The sequence below is a fragment of the Diorhabda carinulata genome, chromosome 5 (genome assembly GCF_026250575.1).
Source record: "Diorhabda carinulata isolate Delta chromosome 5, icDioCari1.1, whole genome shotgun sequence".
In the NCBI taxonomy this organism is placed as follows: Eukaryota; Metazoa; Arthropoda; class Insecta; order Coleoptera; family Chrysomelidae; genus Diorhabda; species Diorhabda carinulata.
The window spans coordinates 17,206,756-17,233,418 of NC_079464.1; the positions used below are offsets into that span (position 1 = coordinate 17,206,756).

The 26,663-nt window shown below is 30.8% G+C and overlaps 1 protein-coding gene across 1 annotated transcript in view; it reads left to right on the forward strand.

Moving 5' to 3' along the window:
• Window positions 1-676: 676 nt before the first annotated feature.
• The window catches only part of LOC130894181 (scavenger receptor class B member 1-like), a 38,916-nt gene continuing 12,929 nt past the window's right edge, over window positions 677-26,663 (forward strand). The window contains exons 1-5 of the mRNA XM_057800802.1: window positions 677-1,116; window positions 9,510-9,601; window positions 16,854-17,017; window positions 21,613-21,754; window positions 23,716-23,913. Of these exons, the coding sequence (XP_057656785.1) occupies window positions 1,110-1,116; window positions 9,510-9,601; window positions 16,854-17,017; window positions 21,613-21,754; window positions 23,716-23,913 (603 nt within the window). The 5' untranslated portion in view covers window positions 677-1,109. The remainder of the gene's footprint in view (window positions 1,117-9,509; window positions 9,602-16,853; window positions 17,018-21,612; window positions 21,755-23,715; window positions 23,914-26,663) is intronic.

The window sequence follows — 26,663 nt, forward strand, 5'->3', positions numbered from 1 at the left end:
AATGGATGAACTTTATGGAGAAGCTCGTTTATTAAGGGACCAGAGAGTGAGATGGTTGGGACATGTTGAGAGATTACATAGGGGACGGATGTCAAAATTAGTACTACAAAAAAGACCCATAGGAAAAAAGAGAAAGGGGCGACCAAGAAAGAAATGGTATGACTATGTAAAGGAAGACCTAAAAAATAATAATGTTCAGAATTGGAGAGAAAAAGCTGTGAACAGGAAGGAATGGAGAAGTATTGTGTGGAAAATTCAAATTAGAGGACTTTAATATATAATATATAAAACTATGTAATATTGCCATCCTTGCCCTAGGTCTACACGGCCTGTAGAGCATATTAATAAATGGATACATAAAATTAAAATATAATCTAGAATATTGGTTACAAGTTTTAGTGGTTTGATATAAATAATTCTTATCGTAAGGAATAGGTTTTAAGCAAGTGAATGAAATCAACTTTTCAAACTTCTGCATTATACCTAACCTAACCTAACTATTTCTCCCCAGTCAGCGCCGTAACATTATTCATTGAAACAGCCAAGAATACACCCACTTTCATTGCTTAAACTATTTTTTCAGGTTCTTATTGCCAACTCAAAATCATCAAATTCCTTCATAATTGAAATGCACTATAGCGTTTCAACCTCACATTTCAACTCTAAGTAGCCCTGATCTCACACATGTAGACAATAATTACATTTTCTTTGCTTAAGCATCTGTCATCATATATCATTTTTTCTGTTACTTCTACTCTAAATGAACTTTTATCAATGTAAATAGCTACTTTTTCTTAAATTGGCCAAAAAAATTCTGATAATACTCAAAACATTTGTTAGAAAACACGTTCACCGTTTCATACCGTCATTCCATCAATTCTAGTGAATAACAAGGACAAAATATATCTAAACGTGTTTTTGGGATATGTTGATGCATTCGGAATGGATGTAAATAATCTATAAATACTGGTATCAAATGATATATTTCATAAAATTTGTTTTTGTACATATTCATTAAGGTAATTTCAAGTTTGGTTCATCGCCGTGTATGTTTTAGTGATTAATGAAAATATTTTACGAGCTTTTCATTCTATTGGAATCATCTTATAATGCTAGGTAAGTATTCTATGAATATATGATATAATTTATGTAATGGTAATTATAAAGTAGAATAATTATGTTATGCTAAGTATGTTTTTTATTATTTATTTATTATTTTTTGAGCTGATATTATATGAAATCATACAAATTATATATAGAGCATTCATAAATAATTGTAATAAATCAATATTAGTGAAATTATTTATTTCATTAATAAGAAATAAGATTTTGATCGAATTTATCTTCATATTTATATATATATATATATATATATATATATATATATATATATATATATATATATATATATATATATATATATATATAAATATATAATTTATGTTCTAATAACAATATTTTTAAGTACATAAAAATCGCAATTTTGCAGATCAATCAGTTCAATGAGATAAATTAGTGCAGGCATTCAAGCTCAAACCTTCGAATTCTTTAATGCAGCTCCGATTTTCCTGAAAATTTAGAATTGAGCTCATCTCACCCTCCATAATAAAACCACCCCTTATAGAAAAATACCATTATTACAGTTTTTTCCTACTTTTTTCAATTCAATTGTTTTTCGTTCATGCAGCATAAATATCTTAACCTAGTGTATAATGAAAAATTTATATATTTTGAAGTATCAACCCTTAAAAATCTTTAAAAACTACCCTTCTGATGAAAATATTATTGGAAAAATCTTTTAACGATTTAAAGCGTTTCAATTTCATTTTTACTGTGAAAAATTAATTTTTATTATGCAACCCTCAAAAACTACCCCTTTGCAGAGAATAAAATAAAAATAAATCTAATGACTGCCAACTTTTAGATTTTGCATTCTTTTTGGTATTAAAGTTTCTTCTTCATCCCTTTGATAAAAAATAAAAAAAAAATTTCTAATGACTGTTGATGTTTTGATTTTGAATTCTTTCGGTTTTTAAGTGTATTTTCCAAACACGTGATCTTTCATTCTCTACACCCTGGCACCCCTTAAAAACCACCCCTCTACTAAGGGGTAAATCCGTGCGCCAAAATTTGAAACTCTTTCATGTCCTATAAGTCACAAAAAAAACTTAGAATTTTTATTTTTTATGTAACTCAATTTTGAAGCTATCACATTCTACAAAAAACCATTTTAAAGATAATTTTCAGGCCTATGTATGCTAGAAGGGCTTGAGACCCTCCAACTTTGATTAATAAAGGGTCAAAAAGCTGTGGATAAGAAATCCTCGCACTATAGTGGCAGATTAATTTGGTTATAACTTCGGCAAAAAAATAAAAAATGCAAAATAATCGTTATAAAAAATGCTCTGACTTGACTGTTTATTTGTTTTTGGTTATGGAGAAATAATGAGCAAAAATTTTTTTTTTGAAAAATCTAAAAAAGAGTATTATACAAAAAGTATTATTTAATGTTTTTTTTTCAAAATTTTGCATTTCTACCCAGTCAAACTTTCAAATGTCATGAATAACATCCAAATAAAGTATGCGTTAAAAGAAAGTTTAATTTTGATTTTCAATGAAATAGCATTAGTTTTAGTGCAATTTTTTGAGCTTCAACTATTGTACAACATATCTCACTGAAATTTTAAGCGAAACGACTTTCATCAGTAGTAATTTGAAAGGTCATTTCAAGCTCTTTAAGAAGTATTCTATGACTTTTTGTTGAAAAATGTACCCTTCTCCCGTTATTTGAGGTTAAATACTCAATTACGTAAAACAAAAGCTATTCAAGTGTCTATAACTTGCTTTAGGTAAAACATTAAGATCTTGAAATATACCTTAATTTTCTTGTTTGTTTATAATCTTCATTTTTGTTCATCACACTTTTTTCGATAAAATGCATCATTACAGAGTTATACTATTGAAAAATGCGGTTTTCTGACGAGAAATTGTACTTTTCAATTGGGAATAACCCAAAAACTATTGAAAAAACTTCATATAACATTTTTAACTTCAAATTAGCTGATATTTTGATTTCTGGGGTTATTTTGGGCACCGCAGCTCAGGATTTGGTCCTGACTGGACATAAAATTTCACCATCCCCGCAAATTCGCTTGTTGTGTGCAGAGGCAGGAAGCAATATGCTCTGACATAGTCACTTGGCTGATTTGGCCAAGACAACTCGCTTTAAGACCAAAAAGCTATATACCCCGCAACTGCTTCTGGTCCTCTAAACGGTCCCGATACGCCCATCTTTAGAATATTGCTCGCACGTTTGAAGCTCGGCCCCCAAGTATACCTTGAAGATGCTCGACTCAATATGGTAGAGAGTAGTTCACTTATAGGCGACTCAGTGTCGATCAGAAACTTGGACAGCTTCGAGCGTCGGCCTTACTCTGTTTTACTTATACTACTACGACAAATGCTGTTCCGAGCTGTCTAACATAATCCTGACCAGAGTAGTTTTTTAAGACCTTCTTGCCTGACAGACCTGATTCATGATCACCGCGTTCGCTTGCAGACGCCCAGAACATCGGAACTCATTTCTTTGGAGGAGTGTGAGCATGTGGAATCAGAAGCTCAATATCCATAGGCATATCCACGTGTCAGGCACCACTCGAATTAATCGAGTTTAAAAGGGTGTGTGCTTGCATTTTACACAAATAAAACATTAATTTAAATTTCTTCTATCACAGAAGCTATTATTTGTTTATTCATTACACAATTAACTGAAGCAGTGCGATTGAATAGATCCATCAATATTTCCAAGCTTGCTTTTGTAAGATTGTGAATAATTTAAAAATGTGAGGACTAATCTTGGCTATAATGCCTCAAATTTTCGTATTGGCACTGAACCTGAACACTGATTAATCACCCTGTAATATAAATGAATCATAATTTTTTTGTGTAGATATGACATTGCCGAAATCTATCTTGTTTAGAGGATTGATGACATACGAATTATGGTTTCCAGTTGTTTTCTCGAATTAAATTATATGATTTGAAATTAACTGTTATCATTATAATCATTATCAATCATGTCTGAACAAAATGAACGTGAAAGAATTACTTTATTGATTATTGTTAGTTTTAGAGATACAATGAGATAGCCAAATTGTTCAAGAATACATACTCTGAAAGAATTTCTCATATTTCGAAAAAATAATAGTTACTCATACTTATAATAGTTAGGAGAAGAATTTATGAGAGCCGCATCAAATAGTTACAGATATCTACAACTTTTACGAGATCACATAGTACTAGGATTTATTAATTTGCTTCACAATCGTATTAACAATTCGGTTCTCAGAAGGAATTTGAGTTCAGCACGATGGTGCTCCACCTCATTATGCTACTAGAGCTAGACAATACCTGAACAATGTATTTCCATAGAGATGGGTAGGCCGAAGCAGTCATATTGAGAGGTCGGCAAGATCATCGGATAAATCTCCACTATATTTTTTTCTTTGGCGCTATTTGAAGTCTAAAGTTTATAATTCGGACTAAATTCTCTAGGATCTAAGAGATCGGATCACAGCCGAGGTACATAATATAACGCCTAAAATGATTCTTTAACGCCATTTGTTGACAGATTGAGATAATGTCATGCAGCCGAAGGTTTTTAATTTGAATTACTATTTTCATTAAATTTTGAGTTGTTACGAACAAGTTAGGTTTCCTAGGCTGGCCCTGTACAGCTACTATGGAATTTTAAAAATTCGCCGTATTCCTGAGGTGGTTTTCGGGCGGCGCCTTTCACATTTTCAATAAATCATTCGTTTGATTTCGTTGAATTCGTTTGATGTTTATTTGTATATAATTTTTTTAGTAGCAGGCGGTTTATTCACAGTATTTTATCCAAATAAATTCTAGAAAAGTGTTCAAGTGATATTTATAAGTAAATTATTATAAGTGTAATATATAGTGTGTAAATAAATTAAGAACGTAAGAGACAGTGTTTATTAATTCAGCCCACGTATTCGTGTGGGAGTGTGAATAAGTATGAAAAACGTTACATAATCATCAGTTATTGTAATTTTGTATTAAATAAATATTTCTTTTCACCAATGAACTTGAACTATACTTGATTTTGGTGGTTGTTATTTTGAAATCCCATGAAATCAAGACTTTATAGAATAAAGTCATAAAGAACATAATGGAGTTATCAAAATATTTGAGCATAGTATCCATTTTTATCAAAATAATTGGATGATTGTTGAGAAAACAATTCGAATATGGTTTGGTATGGTTTGAAATGTAGTTCTACATTTTTACGATCAGGTTGTGTTTTGTTTCTTAATTAATTATAAATTATACTATTTGTTCAAGCTTCTCTTGAATACGTTATTTATTATGATTTCGAGGTAATTATTCTCTCTCAATGCAGTTTTACTTTTTTAGTAGCTATGCATATCCAGGATATGATAGTTGGATAGTTATTTCAGACACACTAATAATTAAAATTTCTAATCACAATTTTAAAACCACTCACTACTCTCACAAAAAGAGAGCATAGCATATTTTCTACAAAGAATAAATAAAATGAGCAATTGAATTACATAGAAGTGATGAGAAGACAATATTGAATTGTATAATTTTAATTGGTATATGTGGTAAGAAAAGAAGTTGGTTTTCAAAAAAAAAACATTTTCAGTATTCTAACTCTCAAAATAGTGATTTTGAAATGAAATGTGAATCAGCTCCACCAAAATTCAGTATATGTGTGTAATAACAGAATTCCAAAACTAGGTAGCAATAATACCATGATTTATTGGAATTTGGGAGAAATATTTTAATATTATAAATGTAGAGGATTTACAATATCACTATTTGATGTCCAGCATCTTGATAAAAATTGAAGTAGGAGCGGCTATCAATATTTCTTATTGAACAATAAGAACGTGGGGAAATCTTGAAGATCCACTACTCAATACTTATTCTGATATAAGGCATAGTCACACATTAAATATATGACTTTAAGAAATAAAATGAGTTGATGAAACGACTTTTACATTACATTTTAAGCAATTACTTAATTAGCATTCAGACTATTACTATTGCTTAAAACACAAGGTATATATGGTATATATGTGGACTAAAAATCCAGAAAATTTGAATATATAGGAGCTAAAATGATAATCTAAAAAATCATTTTTCACGTACGAATACTCAGAATTATTTATAAAAGAGGAAAACCCTCTAGGCTAACCAGTGCAGTGCAATGCAAAAAAGTAACCCCTCAAATTCGTCCTACAAAATCAAAGATTTCCAAATCCAGCCCCCTTTAGTATGTTCACAAGAAACACTGCTAGACTCCAAAATCATCATAATAGATTCCAAAAAAAATTTTTAATCAACCAATATATTTTATCTTGAAAGAATTTCAGAATATATACGATAACGATTGCACTAATTAAGACTAGTTTTTAGAGATAGCGGCCTCGAAATCAAATCAAACATCATTGAATTGTTGAACTTATTAATAATTCAGAAAGTGTCTTGTCCTATATAATTTTTTCTTAAAATATAACCTTAAACGATACCTGTAACACAAAATCCTCTGTGACACAATCCATAGCCGAGAAATATCCCAAGAAATCATTTATTCAAAAACCATTCCATGTGAAATCTACTTCTGGTAGCAACTAACAAAACACCTTCACTTTCAATTCACTCAATTTAGAGTATTAGTTTTTTCAAATTGCACGATCACTTTGATTATTTGCTAGGATTAGGTAACTTATAAAAGCTCGATACGATTATTTTTTTGAATGAAAATATGTTGATGACTCTTAACATTGAAATTAAATTGAATTATCGAAAATGGTATGGTAGTACTTCCTCGTTGTGAGCAAGTAATTAAATTGAATATTGCAAATGCTGAAAATGGTAATATATCATTCACAAAAATCGGAAAACTAGGAATCCCAGAATGTCTAACGAAGGAAAAAAATAATAAAGCTCTATGTACTGGTTATCTCAATGAGAATGGCTCTCGGGAAACGTTTATAGTACAGCTTCAGGAAAAAAAATTAATAACGAAAGTGACCTCGAGAAAAATCTGGAAATTATTCACAGAGTTGTAGGTCCACCGCCAGAGGGCGTAATTAAATACCAAAAATTATCGTATTCTTCAAGAAATTCAGCGTATATTTGATTCTACAAGTTTTAGTCTATCTCTTCAAATAAGAGGTGGGGGGAAGCGGGAACTTTATAATGTAAAAACGCCTGTAAGTCCAGTTCTACTCAACCTATCTATGCAAACTTAGTCTTTTTGAAGAGAGCTCCTTTCTACCAATGTACGAGTTATAATTTCGAAACAACCTAATGAGTAACGTATACGTTAGAGGGCCCTATTTATTTATTTTCTTAAATCTAGCTATCCTTGAAAATGTTGAATGAAAACATGCAGTTTTAATTAAGGAATACAAAAGTAGACCAAATTAACAACAGAATAGCGAAAACCGCATGTCGATATCTTTTTCGAATTACGGGATATTGTAAGAAATGTGTAAATTTTAAGCATTTTCCTTTAAACATAAATTACTCCGGGTTTGACTGAACGGATTTTAACATTTTTTGACTCAATATTACTTATGCTGACACCGGGAAACTACGTTATAGAAAGATTAGCCAACAATTGTTTTAATGTATTGTTGGACTAATAAATCAATTTGAAACCTACTCTCTTGAATGTTCCGTCCAATTCCTTTGTACAAACAGGATCGAGAGGGACCAGAGCAAATTTTTCTGGTTTTCACTTTAAATTTGGAAAAAAGCGGGTTCACATAGAGCTCTTAAACTTATCACGGTTAATTAACTTATTTAAAATTCTCTTAACATAACCGTTGAATACAGCTACATCATCATTGAAGGTCCTTTTTTATTGTATCTCTTGATGTTTAGTGGAATGTGAAATGAACGACGTACCAGGAAATGGAGACTTGATCATCTTATGTTGGATTCAATGGAAAGAATCAGCCCATTACTATTCTTAATTACTAAAATATCTGAAAATGGCAACTGTACATTATTTTCCATTTCCTTAGTGGACTTTTTAGATGGATATTTTGAATTTAGTTCCAAAATTAATTCTTCTATGTTTGCTTTTGTGTGTATTAAAAATAAATAAAAAAATCTTTTCTGTTTCATTATTCGCTCTTAAACGTTTAAATACAATTATTCCTTCCATCAGGATACTTTTTTGATATAAAATATTGTAGTCTGTGTACCTACAAGTCATGAGTTTGTTGCTTATCTGATTGCATCTAATTAAAGTGATTTTCTATGAAATTAATAACAATAGGGCGTCCAAGATGGGTCTGTAATTACGTAAGTATCCAAGCTCTGGTAAGAGGTATGACAAATCTCAAAGTTGTTTTGCTATGTAATCTTCAATCTACGTCTACTAATTAGCTTCAGATCTCTGAAAATGTTGTCTAAGTTGTTTATTCCAATTATCATATTTACTATCATAATTACTAGTCTAGTATTACATAAATTTTATTATCTTGATAAAAAATGGAAAGAAACGATAATTCACACCACACCAGAGTTATTTCTAATGATTTATATAAAGAAATAAAATAAGTTGAACTTAAAATGTTATATTTTTGTTTGTTTGTTTAGAATTGAGGTGAGGTGATGTAGAATGTAGCACACCGAAATTGTGAAATGATATTTCAAATTATATATGAAGTAACTTTCGAGATTATTTACGAGTTTATTACTTTTCTGTTTCAAATTTCCATAGAGAATTGGTTGGTGATGTGATAATTTTGTTTCTATACGAACTTTCCAATGTTATTAATTCTTGTATTTATGACTTATTTCTTTACATTTTATTTGATCCAGTTGCTCTTGGTTTCTATAGCTCCCTTTTTTTGGTCTCCGTTTTTCTTCACTTTTTTTATATCCTTTTCAGGAAAGTTTCTTTCAGAGGGTTCTCATGAATGAACACAAGCAGTTTCTATATTTCATTATGTGTCAAATTAACATTGTTATTGCTTTCTATTAATGGATATTTTCACTGTTTCATTAAAATTTTATAAATTGATCAACATTATTCATAATGTGTGTCATTAATAATTGTGATAGCAATCCTAGCCGATACTCGAGTAAAAATATATAGTATTTTAATTAACGGTAATAACCATGAGCTATATGAGAAACTTTATTCATTGATTCATCAAGCTACTTAAGTATTACATTCAGTTTTGTTTCTTCGCACATCAAATCATAAATATTTATTGTTATAATTCTCAAAAACATAAAAAACTCAGTGAAATAAGAAATGTCGTACCCAAAAATTACTACAATAAAATCAAACTAGACAATATTTTTTCTTGATCTCCTAGCAGATTAACTCTTAACATAAACAATCAACAGAATCATAGTTTGTTTTTTTCTACATATTGACTGTGGCCTATAATGTTTTGAAAAACATGATTTTCATTATAATTTTTTTTCAGTTAAATCTGCTTTGGTGTTCATATTAATAATAAGTGTCGTACTGACTTATGTGCTGTGGTTTACCAACACTATTGATGACTTAATTCTATCGGTGAGTTATTTATAGCTTTACTATTACTATTTTTTATGTTTTATCCAATTATTCACTTGAGATTATTCATGGCTCATATGAGCCATCAATTGTTATTGAAATTCGTGTTTTTATAGAAAAAGGGTGATTAAGAGTTATCCGCAACACCAAGTGGAGTATTATGAAACTTCAGCATAGCAGCTTTTTTCTCCTTGGATAATTTTTTCATCACCTTTTTTTAAAAAGCTTGGAAATATACCTTAAATAATAATAAAATACTGAATTCTATTTACAGACCTAATTGATATTGTAGGTAAATTTCAGGAGATAAACACGTGTAATCTTTTTTTTTTCTTCATTTCAATGCATATATATCAAAAGCAAAAACTGATATCTGTTGGAGTCTTGAAGATTTCTTTCAATTCATTCTTTAGGTAACACGTAGTTTTATACGATAAGATAAGCTATACTTAAAGTTTTTTAATTAGAACAACAGAGCAACAAGTAGCATATGAGAATGCCATACGTGGGTCGTTGTTACTCAGTTTCAGCGTATTTTCTCACAATATCTACAGGTGGTAGATATGGCCTTCTCGCATGGGATCTAAGCGACGTAAATTGGCCCTAAGGGTTTTAAGTTTCGTCGCAGTGCCGATGCGTCTGGTTTCCAGGGTGGGAAAAGAGAAAAAAAAATAGCATGATGGCACCCTCTAGACCAAAATACTCCGGTGTTGAACTAGCCACTGCTAGGATCTCCAAGTAGAGGATCTATTAGGTAGAAGAAATTTTTAGATAAATTTATGGAATATACGAGATCTTAACACTAATATAACCTCATATTCTGGAACTAACAGAAACAGAGGTGAAGTCTACAAAGGTTCAACTTGTATACCTGTATATACAGTTATGGAATGAAATTTGTTTTATTTGTACGAGGTCGCTAGTCTGCTGTATCAGCAATACGATATTCATTTATTGTTAATTATAATAAAATCTAAGAGAATGACTTTAAATCAGTGTAAAATAAATTGAATGAAGTATTTAAAAATACATTTTGTGATTTCAAAAATATAAAGATACGACTTACACACTCGATTCAGGTATAATTTTGAACTCGCCTCCTTCGTTAGGGACGACATATCTTGTCAGTGTGAGAGAATATCGAGCCTTCGGAATTCAATGTAATGTGGTTTAAAACAACGACTTGAAGAACAATAATTCTTTTGATTCCTATACAGACCTTTTAGTGATACTCGCTACAGGTAGTTACTCTCAAAATTTGGCAATAAATCGATTACCAGCAATCAAACCATCCAAACGCAGATCTTGTTATCGCTGGTGACTTTTATGTTCATCACATCAACTGGTTAAATTTTTCCAACAGAACTGACGATGAGGTGCGGGAAGCTGAATATTTTGCCAACAGACATGGACTAACCCAAATTATCACTGAACAAACCAGAGTCCCCGATTGAGATGGTGAAATTGTTAATTTCTTAGACCTCTTTCTAACAAAATACCCCTATACAATGTAACCGTATATGCACCACTCGGAACATCAGATTACAAGCTAATTACAGCAACGTGTGAACTAGAAATCCAAACTCAAGATCCACATAGAGCACGTAAATTTTGACATTATAGATCAGCCAAATGAAAGTATCTAAAGGATTTCCTTCTTATGTTTCTTTGGAATGATGTTTGCTTCAATTCCAATTATTCTTTAGTATCTGCAAACGAGATTTCGGATGTAATCTTGACAGGTATGGAAGCTTACTTACTCTTTCAAGGGTTTTTCCGACAACATTTCATGGTTTGATGAAAACTGCATTGAAGAGTCAATAACAAAAATGCTGCTCATCGGAAATGTCGCTCAAATCCTAGTGCCGAAAATCGTAAAAAATTTGTTGTCTCGAGAAGTACCTGTAATATGCAATAACAATGAGGGACTAAAAAAAAGACTTTTGCCCAAATAGATAAGTCTCCTTTGTCTGCAATAAAAGCAGTCAGCCAAGGCTTTTGTAAGTCAAAAATTCCACACTTGATTTGCTGTGACCGTAAAGGAGAGGGCGGACTTGTTGAGTCGCATGTTTGCTTCAAATTCAACACTTGATTCGCGAGTAAAACTACCACCCATCCTGCCTGGAGTTGGTACATCTATGCCAGAAATAGAAATTCAACACCAAAATGTGGCAAAAATTCAAAGACTTGAACGTCAATAAAGCGACTTGCCCAGATGGAATACAGCCAATCATATTGAGAAATTGCGCAGATGAATTAACAAGTTCTCTATCCAAACTCTCTTCTCTACCATATGAAAGAGGTCTCTTCACTGCCAATCTTGAAAACATTTTGAAGTGGAGTGAAAGCAATCTGATTGAGTTTAATGCAGCAAAGATCCGGGTTGCTATTTTTCCAAATAAAGCTGGCCCTGTAGCTGAGGATTTGGACATATAATATTAGCATCATTAGAAAATCACTTGTTGGGTATTGAGGTTAAAAGCAAAAACTTATTGGCGATTCAGAGCTGACCAGAAACTTGGACAGCTTAGAGCATGGCAAGATTTTTATCGATGCTTGTTCACCTTAAAGACTAACTCAAAACTAATATAAACAGTTATCTTCAACGTAACAGCTAGTATATATACATATATTTATTTTAAAGATTAACACTAATTTCAATAAACGTCGGTATAATTCCTGTTTAGTTTTATCTAAAATCATCTGATAACTGATAAACATCTGATAATTAGTTTTTTTTAATAATTTTTGGATGAAAGATGAAATTGGAGGCTCCGACTTATCTTTAAGCCTTTATCTTTCTTCCAAAAATAATTGAAAAAGCTAATTTTAAAATAGAAGAAACCTAGAATCAAAAACATTTAGATGCATTGATATATCAATCATCTATGAAATGAAAAATTTATCAAATTTATTTTTCTGTTAAAAATTATCAAAAAAAAACTAATTTTAAAACAGAAGAGATCTAAAATCAAGAACATCATATATTGAGATCTCTCTGTTGTAGAGCGTTGTCGAACACCCTGTATAATTTAGCGCGTTTTCGTCCCTTTATTTTTGATAACTCCAGATTGTTTTGAAAATTCTGGCAATATTGGATATTGATGATATCGGTCTATGGATTTTGTGATTATATGTGTGGGTGCAAGTTTTAGTGCATCTGGCCAAATTTATTATTCTATGCAATTATTAAATATATTTATTAACGTATCACATAGTAGACCAGATATTATCTTAATAAATTTGGCATTTTATCAATACCATCATTTTCATTTTTCAAATTATCAATTATCTTCATTACTTCCGCTTTGTTTTTTGGTTCTATAAAGATTGAGTTTGCATTCATTTGAGGTAAAATTATTGTTTTGTTTTTAGGAATCTTCATATTTTCACTCATTTCTTTTCCTATAATGCAGTAGTTAGAATACATCTCTCCTGCAAATTTTTAACCCTGATTATTTTAATGCTAGAAGTTTTCATTAGATCCATTCTTAGCTTTCTTAGAGTCAATTATTGCCCATAACTTCCTAGAATTTTCAATATTTCGTTCAATATTTCTTTTTTCGTAATTCAATTCAGCGTTTTTTTATTATTATATTTTGACTCAATTTTTATATTAGTTTTTCAAACTTCCATTGAATGGATCTAATTTTGGCTGCATGTATAATGCTTCCATTTTACCACTTTCGTAATTCTAGTTTTTCGGGGTAAATTATTTTACATTTATTTGTCATTACAATTTTAGATTTTGTAAGAGAGTTGTGTATTTCTTGTGTCACTTAGTTTATCGCTTCATTTGGATCATATTCCTCATACTATGACCAATTAATTATACTTGCTAGGTTTGCTAGCTTCTTACGATTATGTATTTTCTTCTCATTTTTTTATTTGTCTATGTTTTTAAGTGATCTGTTGATGACATTAAAAAGTGAAAAGTGGTCTGGCATTAGTGTATTTAATTTAAAAGTTTTGGCACTAATTTTTTCATTTTTTTTTGATAAAAATATTTCAATACATATTCCACTTTCGCTATTCACATCAAAAGGTCTAGTTACGCTTGTGAAACCGGATAGGAATCCATATTCTATGAAATTATTTCAAAATTCCTCGCTTATATTATCACATTTTAATAAATTGATCATGAAATTACCAATTATTAAATATTTTTAACATTCATTCTAGTTTTCAAATAATTTTGTAGATTTAATATAAATTCTGGACAGTTGAAATCGTGAGATCTGTAAAAAGATGATATTTCTAGTATACTGTTGTTATTTAGGTTAATTATTGTGTTTTTATTGAATCTTTAATTTTCCTACTTTTATAATTTTTGTTGTTTGACTCATATTTTTTCAACATATATTACAACACCATCCGACTTGTTTATTATACTGTTGTAATATACGTCTTAACCATCTAGTTTATAATATTGACATTGTTATATGATTCAGCACAAAATATAACACACGGTTTGACCCTGAGGCTCCCAATTAAAATTTGTAATTTCTCAAAATTTGCATTTGAACCTCTAATACCAATATACATAAAAATGTTGTCTTTGGTATTCAAATTATAATTAAAAGTCTTTATGTCATGGTATGCTACAGCTTGCTATAAAATTTCATTTTGAATTCCATCTACAATATCACTAATCATGTCGGTTATCAATTGATGGTTATTCAGTGCCCGGGGAGACAGCTCTGCTTTGTTCACGTACATCCTCTTGTTATAGTAATTTCCTATGGCAGTCATCACATCAAGTCTCACTCTGTAGTCGATACTGTTTCAATATACTTTCTAATCCTCTGTTTGAAGATTTGTATTCATGTTCAACCTCTTCATTTCTACATTCTCTATATATATATCTATATTATTTCCAGCACACCTCAGACACGTGCCTGTATTTTTGTTCTTTTGTCCCTTATGTGTTAGCATACCACAATAATAGCTATATAATCATATGCTCTACACTTTTGATTTCCAAGGGAATACTACAATGATTGACATATGAGGATATATTGAAAAATTCTAGCATACTATAGAAACAAACAAAATTTCAATGTCAAAATATTTCATTACCCAATATATTCTAGCAAATGTAGCTATTCCTCCGAAATTATGGCATTTACGTATAGGAAATATAGGTACCACCATAATACCGGTCGTATCACAAGAACCTTACGCACAAAAATTTATAAAAATTGTATAAGCCCTGACTCTCAGACTGAGAGTTTATCACTGTTAGCTTAGGAAGTTGCCACTCAAAACTTTTTGAAATTGTTATTTGGAATCCTTCAGTACCCAGAGGGGTTGAATCACAAAGAAGTATCTTAGTATGCCATAACAAACTTTCCAAAACTTTAACCAGTAAGTACGCAACAATCTTAGATTCTATTAAAGTCAGATCGGTAGAAGTATTCAATGACGTGACTTAATCTCCTATTTATCAAACACATATTTTCTACAGACTATATTCTTCTATCGATAGAAATCAAACATGATAACGTAAGATCGATTGTTTTCTTCACAAGAAAAACTACAGAACATACGTAATACTTTCTTCACATTGATGGTAGTAATCATGATAAATGACAACGATCTAATTGATGTAACGTGGATAATTGACTATACTAAGCTTAATTTTTGGATTGAACCTGTATTTTTTGTTCAAAACAATTCTTTCAAGAACTAATTTGACTTTTTATTCAACTTTACATCCGTATGTACAAGGACACTCAGCTGCTACTAAGTTCATTACAGCTGCTATTATTTCCCGAAACTGTTCTCAGCGCGGACGACCCAACTTCGTTGGAGGTGGCACTAGTGAATGAGATGTTTTCTGGATGGGAGCATACTCGTAAGATCGAATTCAAAAGCATCCACTTTCGATCAGGACTAATTCTGGTCCACTGTGAAACACCATAGTCGGCTGAGTCGTTACAGCTGAAGGTTTCGCAACTCGCAGGCTGGACGGGGGTCGAGTTAACTACGTGTGCGAGAGAAAATAGCCCGAAAGCGCACCCCCAGCTTTGCTCCTCCGTAGGAGTAAAGAAGTTGGAGAAAAAAGGCTTCTACAGTTAATAGAAGCACCGAATGAGGGACTCCATACCTCACAATAGAAATTCCTAACTAAATCGGAAGGACGGAAGTAATGTTCATTATGTCAGTTCATTAGGGTAGTTATAGAAGTACAATCCCACCTGACCATCAAGACCAATGGTTATATCATCCCCCACAGATTTAGGAAAATACCAGTTCACGGCCTAAATAAATAGGAGCAAAAAAGACGCTCCAAGGAGCACATTGAAAATGCCAAGGAAGATGTGAGCGGCACAGATCACCATATCGAAGACCTGGAACACAGAAAATTAACCTCCGAGGCTGCAATGGAAATAGAATGCGCAACCAACGAGACTGCCGCGGAAGATCACCAAGGGGAACACACCCTTAGTGAACCTAAGGTTTGATAGTAGGCATCAGAATAGTTCAAGTGAATGCTCACCCCCAAAGTTGATTTTCATAGTTTAACAACTTTAGATTCCACATAATCCAACGTACATGAGTCACACTGTATATTGGGAAATATATAATTTCTAATTTCTATCCAATTATTACTAATTACGATAAACGATATTTGTTCTATACTGTTCATTTTACTTTATTACTTTATTGCTCATGGTCTTCCCTAATTGTGCTTATTATCTAGTGTAAGTGTCAACTCTTCTAATCACTTAATCCTCAACCTTTTTCATAATTCTACGTCTTCCTATTTACAATCCTCAAAATATGTTGCCTTTCTCACTCTCTCTGTGTTAATAGTTATCAGATTTTCCAATTCTCTTTGTTATATCTAATTTTATTTTTAAGAGATTGATGAACAATTGACGTTTCATCTTTTCTCTAAGTCTAATTTTATTTATATGATTATGAAACTCAGTTCTCTAATTCATTTTTTGTCAACTGAATTTTTGAAAATTTATCGTTGGACAATACTCCATTACAATTTTCCATTTTCTATTTAGTATCCCTTTATATACAAGGTGTCCCACGATGAGTTAAAACTATCTGTATATGGCAAAATACTCATAGTGAAATCATGAAAATTTCTACGTTTGGGTTTTCGGATACGATATTTTTAACTAAAATATTTTCAAAGATGGCCGACTTCCGGTAGAACCGGATACATCTGATAGGATTTTCAGAAGTGAAAAAAATAAAGACGTAAATAAATAATAATCATAATTGGTTTCAGAATATGGTACTCGTCAATAATACTAACGGTTTCGATATGTGGAAGGATCCAAATTGTAAAGTTCTGTATAAAGTGCACATCTTCAATTATACAAACATTGATGATTACAGAAACAAAAAAGCAAAAAAATTACATGTGGAAGATATCGGACCCTACACGTATGAGTGAGTACTATATATTACAACAGTTTTGCTTCTTATGAGAAAACTTCCCATACAAAACAATAATTTTGCGAATAAAATTAAAGTCATGCCCACATTTTTTTAAAGACAATAATCAATTTTACGTGTGTGTGCTGTTCAAACTATAGATCATCCAAACAACTCACGCTTCTTATAGAAACAGCTTCATGTAGGTATTTCAGTAGGAACTCTATCCATTATTTCTCATTTACTTCTCTGATTTTCATCGAGCGTGTCCTCGCTTATGTTTTACTTTTTATTTCAGTTACGCTAAAAATCAAACGTATTTATGAAGATATAAATGTAGATTTATTTATTATATTATTATTTATTGAATCATCATAACAAATTATTATATTATTATAGTTTTGGAAAAAAATAATTCCCTGATTCGGAATCCAAATACACCACAAAGGTTAATTCAGTTTCGGCCGTATTTTTGGTAGCGGAAGCATTTTTCTCCTATATAATTAAAAAAACTAGAAAATAGAGTAATTTCATTGCACAATTCTATATAAAATTGTAAAGAAATATTTTATTAAGCGAATTCTATACTGACAAACTTTCGCAATGTATATGGAGTAGGTAAAATACCGTGTTCCAGCAAAACAATAAGGAGTATGAAATTAGTCAAAATGAATAAACCTTTATTATCTATTTATTGAATTATAAAAAAAAATATTATTACAGTTTTACCAGAAAATACTATAGTATTCTTATATGTAATAGCTGCGATCCACACGTATCCAATCAATCTGGTTCAGGAATCGAAAAACTGTCAAGGGCAGTTCTAGTTATATTTTCACCCCAGTAAACCAAACTTCGGTTGAAATCATTCGGAATAGTGTGGAAAACAAGTGAAAAACGCACCGTTAAACTAATAATATATAATAAATAAATGTAATTAGATTTCAGCGAACTAAAAAAAAATGTTTATATGTATATTTCTAATTTTTTAAATCTTTTTTAAAAGACAGGTAAAAATTTGACATTTCGACCTGTGGCGATCTTTATCAAACTATTACTTAACATTGATTCTTTATCTGTTTTATTGAATAAATTGAGATAAAATCATTGTAACCAATTGCAGACACTTCTTGTTAACAATATTAATTTTATGAGAATTTCTACTGATACAATATAATTAGTTCTTTCAATATCAATTGCATAAGACAGTTATGCGAGGAACAATCAATATTTCATAAATACTCACGGCACTCATACCAAATTAAGAAATGAGAAACAATGTTTGCTCCCGGTATAAAATTCGGAAAACCTTGGTCGTACTAGGGTTAATATAAGATGAACAGGATTTTTTTAAAACAGTTTATTTCTGTCATACTTTGTTTCCTCGGGATTTTTTATTGCTCATGTGCGTTTTTATATAACTTGTATAGGATTTAAAATAGGTTCATTCGTACTATCGTGACTATCTTCAATATTCAAGAATCAAGTCCTGGACAGTTTAAAATATTAACAACTAAGTCCGCTTGGTGATTTTTTTTTGTACAAGCCTCTACAAAATGTCATTATAGAATTTGGAATTATAAGCATAACGTTTTTTTACTTGTTCATTTTTTCCTTAAAAACTTCATTGACACCCAAAATTCTGGAATTACGAGCTTAGTCACTTTCTCTTGTATACCGATGATACGTTCAGGCAATATTTGGTGTATGGAGAAAAATATTTACAAAATTTGCTACACTCTTCTTTGTCCAGATTTTTTGTGTTGCTCACTCTAGTAATGCGTTATGTAACAACTTCTTCTGAAGTGATATTTTGCATTCAGTTATTATTTCGGGTTAGTTATTATGATGTTGTGTGTGTGAGTAGGACTAGTGATGACCTCAGACGAGGCTATTGGCCGCAGACTTTTTTTTACCTAATCGATGTGCATGATTTAAAGAACTATTGTTACTCAATTGATGAAGTTAATTATAGTATCTATTTTATTAATTTATTCGTGTTTGCCAGCAGAGAGCTAATATTTATTGGATGAGGAAAGTTACGATCAATCAAAGCCACACATTTTTCTTGCACTTCAGAAAAATATGATTGGTATCGCCTATCGATACATTGTCGCAGGTGTAAACTAGTGCAAACTGCAAAATACCCAATTTATAAAGGTGTACCAGAAAATAATCATGGTTTAATTGTAGTCGCGTTATTATAGCTGTGTATTTTTCACTATAATCGAAATTTGTTAAAGGTGAAGCAGAGATTTTCTGATATTTTGCTAATGTTATTGTAAGCTTTTCTCCATCTGAATCTAGTAAATTTCTTATGTTTGCTAATTACATCAGCATGATAGAAAAAGTTTGAGTACTCTTGTAATTTGCAAGCTTCTTTTGCCTCGTAATCTACCTTCTACCTATAACGCCGCTAATAACTTTTACCCATATGAGAATCTCTCGTTTATTATCAATTTTTAATTGATATAATGAGTTTTTTATTTCTGAAATATATTCCTGATAATAAATATTTAATGTCTGTCATTATAGTTACCAGTTTGCACTGAACTTAGTAGGTACCATACGCTACATTGCCAATGCTTCGGGGAAGTAAATTGAAAAAAAAAATTGGCATTCTAAATTTTTTAACATGAAACGAAAAATGCTGCTTCTGTTCCATCGTCTCATTTAGAGCCTTCTGTAAATATTTTAGTTACATTGTTTCCGAAATCAATTAGTATGGTTGTAAGTATTAAGATTAGATTGGTAATTTCGGAATATAAGGGGTATATAACAGTTGGCCGAAATACAGTGCTTTTGTAACTTATATACTGCCCACAAAATTTATCGCATCACTGGTATTTTAGGATATTTTTAATACTTAATTTCAGTTTTTTTGGACAATTTGTATATGAATCAACTTAATAGATATTTCTGGTCCCTTATCATGGGCAAAAAAATATCACAATTTCTTACAAATTTTTTTGGAAGCAAAAATGCTTGAGTAAATTATTTCTGTCTTGGAGAATATATTGAGATCGAGAACTTTCTAAGCAAATTGTGTTATTATATAGTGAAAATTTAAAATATATAATGGATGTGCCTCAACGTTTAACAAGACATGTGATGAATGAAGAATCCGCTAGAATCCTCGTGCTCATACAAGATGGCCGCAATCAAAGATACGTCGCCGTGGTAATTGGAGTTCAACAAAGCACCATATCCAGAGTTGTTACACCAAGAAACAGGGCAGCTAACCAGAAGACCCGAACAAGCCGGGGAAGGGTAACTTCGGTAGTAGAAGGCTGCAAACAGATCTGTTGGCTGCTCGTAATATCCGAATAAGCCTACAAACAGTTCGAAATAGGCTGAGAGAAGGAGGTATACGAGCCAGAGTGCCAAATAGAGGTCCAAACTTACCAAAGAACATCGAGTAGCAAGATTGGAATTTGCTTGAGAGCACGCAAATTGGAATATTCAAGATTGGTCCAATATTTTATTCATGGATGAATCAAAATTTTGTCTGTATTCATTAGATAGGCATTTACCAGTATATAGGCGACGTGGTGGACGGCACGATCAGGTTAATTTTTGTTAAACTGAAAGCTTTGTTGGTGGCTCTATCAAGGTTTGGAAGGGAATTTCTTTCGACAGTCGCACGGAGTTAGTACCATGAATGATGGGAGACTAAATGCTGACAGGTACATAACCAATATCCTAGAACAACATGTAAGTGCCCTATATGCCTCATATCGGTGACAACTCTGTGCTAATGCACGATAATGCTCGTCCACACTCTTCTAGAGTGGTTCGGCAGTACTTAGAAGAGGTCGAGATACCCACCCTGAATTGGCCTGCACGTAGTCCGGACCTTATCCCAATAGAGCATGTCTGGGACCATCTAGGATGGCAAATTTAGCATCATCCGGCACCAATAAGATTACTAAATTATCTTCAAAATGTTCTTTTCAACTTTTGGGAAAACATGCCACAAGGATACGTCCAGAGCATCTTTAGAAGCCTTCCAAGACGAATGAAAGCTGTAATTAGAGCGAGGGGCGGCAACACACGCTATCATAAACTCATTGGCTGGCTTTAGTTTAAACACCGTTCATTTTTTTGTATAGATGTTTTGTACAATTTTTTTGATATTCTCTGTTTTGGTAAATCAAACTTTTTGCCCTCTGTAGATTAAACTGGTATAAAATAAATGTTGCAAAAGGCGTATCTATTGGTGTTTTAATTCATAATAATGATAAAATTCGAAAAACAGGCAACACATTTAAAATATTTAAAAAATAATGAGTGCTGCGATAATTTTTGTGGGGTGTGTATATAGGTAATACGGAGTTATGTTTGTTGCTTGATTATCACGAGTGGGAATGTGCATCAATTGCATATTTTCGAATCTTGTAACTTGAATTTAGCAGCATGATAAGCCTTGTATCACTGACAAATATAGTTCATAAATACGAGATCAAACCTACTTTGGATTGGATAGGTATCATATCGCAATTCTCCATTCACTCTCCATTTTATATATACTTTAATAATGATTATACCTTAACAATCCTAATAATCATACTTGACTAATAATATTATCTCACTGTTCTTATATATTTCAGAGAAAACCTAACAAGAATCGATGTATCCTTTGGAGAAAATAATAAGTTGTCATACAGAGAAAAGAGAATACTCACTTTCAAGCCGGATCTATCAAAAGGACTTGAAAATGATTCTGTACAGGTTCCTAATATACCATTAATAGTGAGTAAAACAAAACATGCATATATTATCAATTGAGGAATAAAACAGAACCTAAACATCAAAATTTAGATCACATTTCCTTACCATATGTTCAAGGATTCTCACAACAACCAGTAAATGATTTTGATGAATATAATATTAGTCCTAAAGTATACAATAAATTCGAAAACAAAGAACAACAGAAAAAAAGAGAATTTTTAGAAATGGTTCGCATACATAAAAACAGAACAATTATCAACGATAGAATAAATTAACAATTTAACTGCAATTATAATTTTGTTTTATAAATATCAATAGGAATAATTCAATTATTTTTATATATAATTATTTATTTTGATACATAACAACTTTTATTACAATATTCAATTATTTTGAAAATTTGAGGTACCATAGCCATTATTAGTCGTCACATTTTAAAATTATTTTGTTATTATTTTATTATTATTATTATTATTATTATTATTATTATTATTATGTTATTATTATTTTTTTATTGACACACCATATATTTGATTGCTGTTTTGGAATTAGCTTGATTTCCCCATTACAATAATATGTGTTTTATGGGGTATTTGAAAAGTTATGACGAGTTGCAATGAAAATCGTAGCAAGTTAATACCCTCTACAATGTAAGAGAAATTAAAAATTGAAGATCTGTTGCGGTCAAAGAGAAAGAAGCGAAAGTTATTTATTTCGTAAATATTCATTGAATTTTATATAGGGAGAATAAATAACTAATATATGATTTGCTCGAGTTTTTCGAATGAATCACCTTGTATTCTATGAGAGTATCGAAAAGTACTACCAACATACTCCTTTTTCATTTCCTATTCCTAAATTATTAGTTTTTGAGTTATTTTGATTTTTCTGTACAAAACTATGATTATGTCTATATTTTTATCTAATCAATTAACAATTAATTGTGAGTTGGCTGATTTTTTATGAAATTTAACGATCATTACGTTCAAAAACAAAGTTTATTGATTTCGGCTGCTATTCAATTGTTTCTTTTTTAATTTGAAATCATCCAGTTGGAAGTGACTTTATGCTGTCATGACTGATGTTGATGTTAGATATACGTAGAATACACTAAAATAATTTGGAGCAATATATATTGTTTCTAAAAACAGGCGTTTTTTATAGTTAGATTTAGTTGTCAAGATTTTGTAGAAAACATGTTCTGTTAACGCTCATATTTTTGGATATAATTTGCGATTACTTTGTGAAAGGTTCATAAACTATGCTGAGTAATTCATTAGTTAGTGTTTTATCTTTGTTCTCAATGAAAATATATTGCATATTAAGGATTTGATTGTACGCTATCTTAATATTATGTTGTCTAAAATATTGGTGTTGCTATTAAACTCACTGTCAGATGTCTTATATAGAATTAGTTCCAAAAGACAAAGTAATGATCGTTTAGTATAACTCTCTATAAAAAATTGTATATTCGATTGGAATTATTAAAGCAAATGAGTAAATTATCAATTTCATCATATGGAAGGGATAAAATGATATCTATCTACATACTTTTTAATGAAGAATAATTTGAAGAGTAAAACAGATATTACAAAGTCCAAAATATAATCCTTTACATAATCTGCTAGTAAATGATATATTGAAGAGCCAATTGGGGTTTCAAAGATTTGTTGGTAATTATAAAAAAATATTTATTGTTATATGATATATGATAGCAAACGGTCAAATCCTTAATATCCAATTCAAAAGAAAACTTACATTAAATTCTAATTCACAAAATCTGTTTTAATATTGTTAACTTGAGCTCCACCAAATTTCCAACTAGTGTAAGCAATGATTTTCTACAGCCGGTCAAATATTCAGTTCACAAAACAAATTGACATGGCCGAATTTCAGAAATTTATCTTTCCAGTGTAATTGAGATTTTATTGTTCTGAATTTTACCATGAACATTAACTAATTGTTATTATTATCACTTTCAGAGTGCGGGACCGTTCATCAAAGATCAAAACTATTTGATTCGTCTAGCTTTATCCTCTCTCCTAAGGGGAATAAACGAAGAACCTTTTATCACTAAAACAGTGGGTTCCTTCCTAACTGGCTATAGAAGCAGTATAACTGATGTGGGTAAAACTTTCATATTACCCGACATACCACAAAAAACTGGTATCTTAGTTACGGTAAGATTATTATCCAATTTTAACAATATATGACGCGTATAATTTCATGATAAGAAAAATAAACATCTTTTGGATCCGGACTACCTGCTTAATGAGTTCAACCAAAGCTCTATAAAATCAAAGAATTTATACATGTATACAAATCATGTAAGAATCTATACATTCCCATAAAGTCACTATCTCACAAAGAGAGCAAGTTACTACATCAATACATAATTATTAAACAGAATATAACATCTTAAAGTAATCAATAAGGAATATGCTGGGGGTATAAATTCTGTTGATCATTTTTTCTCAGAAACATTATAGTCGCAATATTATTAGAGAATCATTATTTCAGCATTTAATTTGTTCTTAATTGTATAAAATGATTATTAAGAAGTGCAAAATAAGCCAGCTAAATTCAAATATTATATAAACGCATTATCATTGGTCGTGATATCAAATGCCACGTCCTGTATTTATCGTGTTGAAAACAGGGTGTTGCTTGTGTTCGGAAGAAAGATCCTTTTCAATTTTCCAAAATTTTTTTATAATCTTGTTATTATTTTGACTTCGAAATCTACGAAGATGACTGAAAGTGGTTTTGTGAAAGCACAATCAGACAATCTACCGAAAATAGATGCATTTATGATGACTTCATATTTTGCATCTAATCAAGATTTTATATTGACTAAGGTCATAGGAGTGGAAGCTGCATGGTAATTATTTTTATGCATCATATATTATAATATATTCCATAGTTTTTTATGTATAAATAGAGTACAATATAAATAGTCACTAAAACATAACCTATAAATAATTTTGAGATATGAAATTTGCTGTTGTACAATTATTTATATTATAATATCTTGTGAGTGATGATAGGCTATGTAATTGCCATTTTATTAAGTTTATTATGTCTCAGAATACTATATCAGGTGTTCTATTAGAGTTTTTACACTTACACTTTGGTCTAATACAATGCACGCTTTCTCAATGATCTCAATTTATCAATTTATTACGCCTTGCTTCTTCACAGTACTTGGCAGTAAACTGATAAGAAAAGTTATAACATTCACAATATATCTAAAGTTAGATCACAATAACTTATTAGTAAATGACACAGTAGAATAATCAGAATCAAGTATTGAATGTAAAACGAAAATTTGAAAATCAACTAGTCACGTTGTGTTGGATTTTTATTTGAATAGAAAGTTTCAAATATCTGGCCATATCGAAATATCAGCCTATTTTCAATATTTTGAGATAATACTACTATAATTTCTTTTAAAATCCTAATTTCACCAGGAAAACGAATTCTTTCTTTTGAATTGTAAATTTATGGATTAAATATCAGTGCGTTTTATTTTTATTATATTTTGTTTTATCTTACTATCAGCTAAAAATGTTCTGGAGTACGTGTGAAATAAATCTGTCTCTGAACTACTCTTCACACTTTCCTAAATACTATTTTCCCGCTCAAAAACGTCTACACCAATAATTTTGCATAACTAATATTACACTCACCTTTTTCAAATATCATCTCTTGTAATCAAAATCTGTAAATTAATATTGCCATAGCAGTGAACATTTGTCACGAGAATACAAATTATTGTTATCACTTCATGAAATGTAATTAATGGAAATTAATCACAATCACAATTTCAATTCTAGATCGACAAAAACTGCTTTCTACAAAAAATAACTTAGCAATTATTTCACATAAAGGTGTTGAATGGACAACATTGCATTGTCCATTTAATGGCAATGACATATGTGACACTTTTACATTTTGAAGGAAGCTGGACTTCATCTGCTCTGGTTTGTGGATGCTTATTCGATTTTATTGAGATTTTATTCTTGTATACGGAACGTTCGAATAAAGAAAGGGTTTCTTTGGAAGCATAATTGTGATCCATAAAATCAATTGTGATATAAAGTATTTGTAGTGAATATTACTAGCTATTATGTAAATAATTTAGTTGTAAAAGAGTAGTGATATAATCTTAAGAAATGGATTCTTGATGCAAATCAAATCGATAAAAAATAAAAAAAACATCGAACTGTTCTTTAATTCAGCATATCGAGATTCCACTTATTTAAATGAAATAACGTTCCTTGCTCAGTGACGCAAATGAAATTTTCTGGCCCATAAACAATATAAATTAACATAATTGAACAGCTTTATTTAAAACTTTGAATGTTTCGTGAAATAATAATTTCATATTTATGGGGGAGGAGTACCTATATTTCATTATAATTTATCTTTTTTTACGTGAAGAACTACGAAAAGTATCCAGAGTTCCGCCTATAAAACAATTCCTTTAGAGACTATCAATATCGTTGTAAACCTTTCATGCCAGACTTTTGACATGTTTAATTAATGTTTGGCCCTTACAATGCCTTTTGATGGGGATCACGGTGAATTGCCGGATGACTCGAAATATGATATTGTAAACAAGTGGGTATGTCCATCCTCAACGTATGGAGTAAAAAGGATCGTAGCATTTGCAAATTATCATAGGCGGCTGTAACATGCCATTCGGCTTGTTACGTTTTTGTTCAAAAATTTTGAATATTTTTTTGTTTATATATTGTGACATAGTAGCGAGTTTTTAAAGAAATTAATTTGTTATCGACCTCCCACTTCATTCGAGAAATTTAATAAAATCCCGAAATTGATTAGAATTTTTCTTCTACCTATTTACACTACAACTATCACAGTAAATTTTAGTAAATTTGTGGTTTTATTCTTTATATTCGCTTTT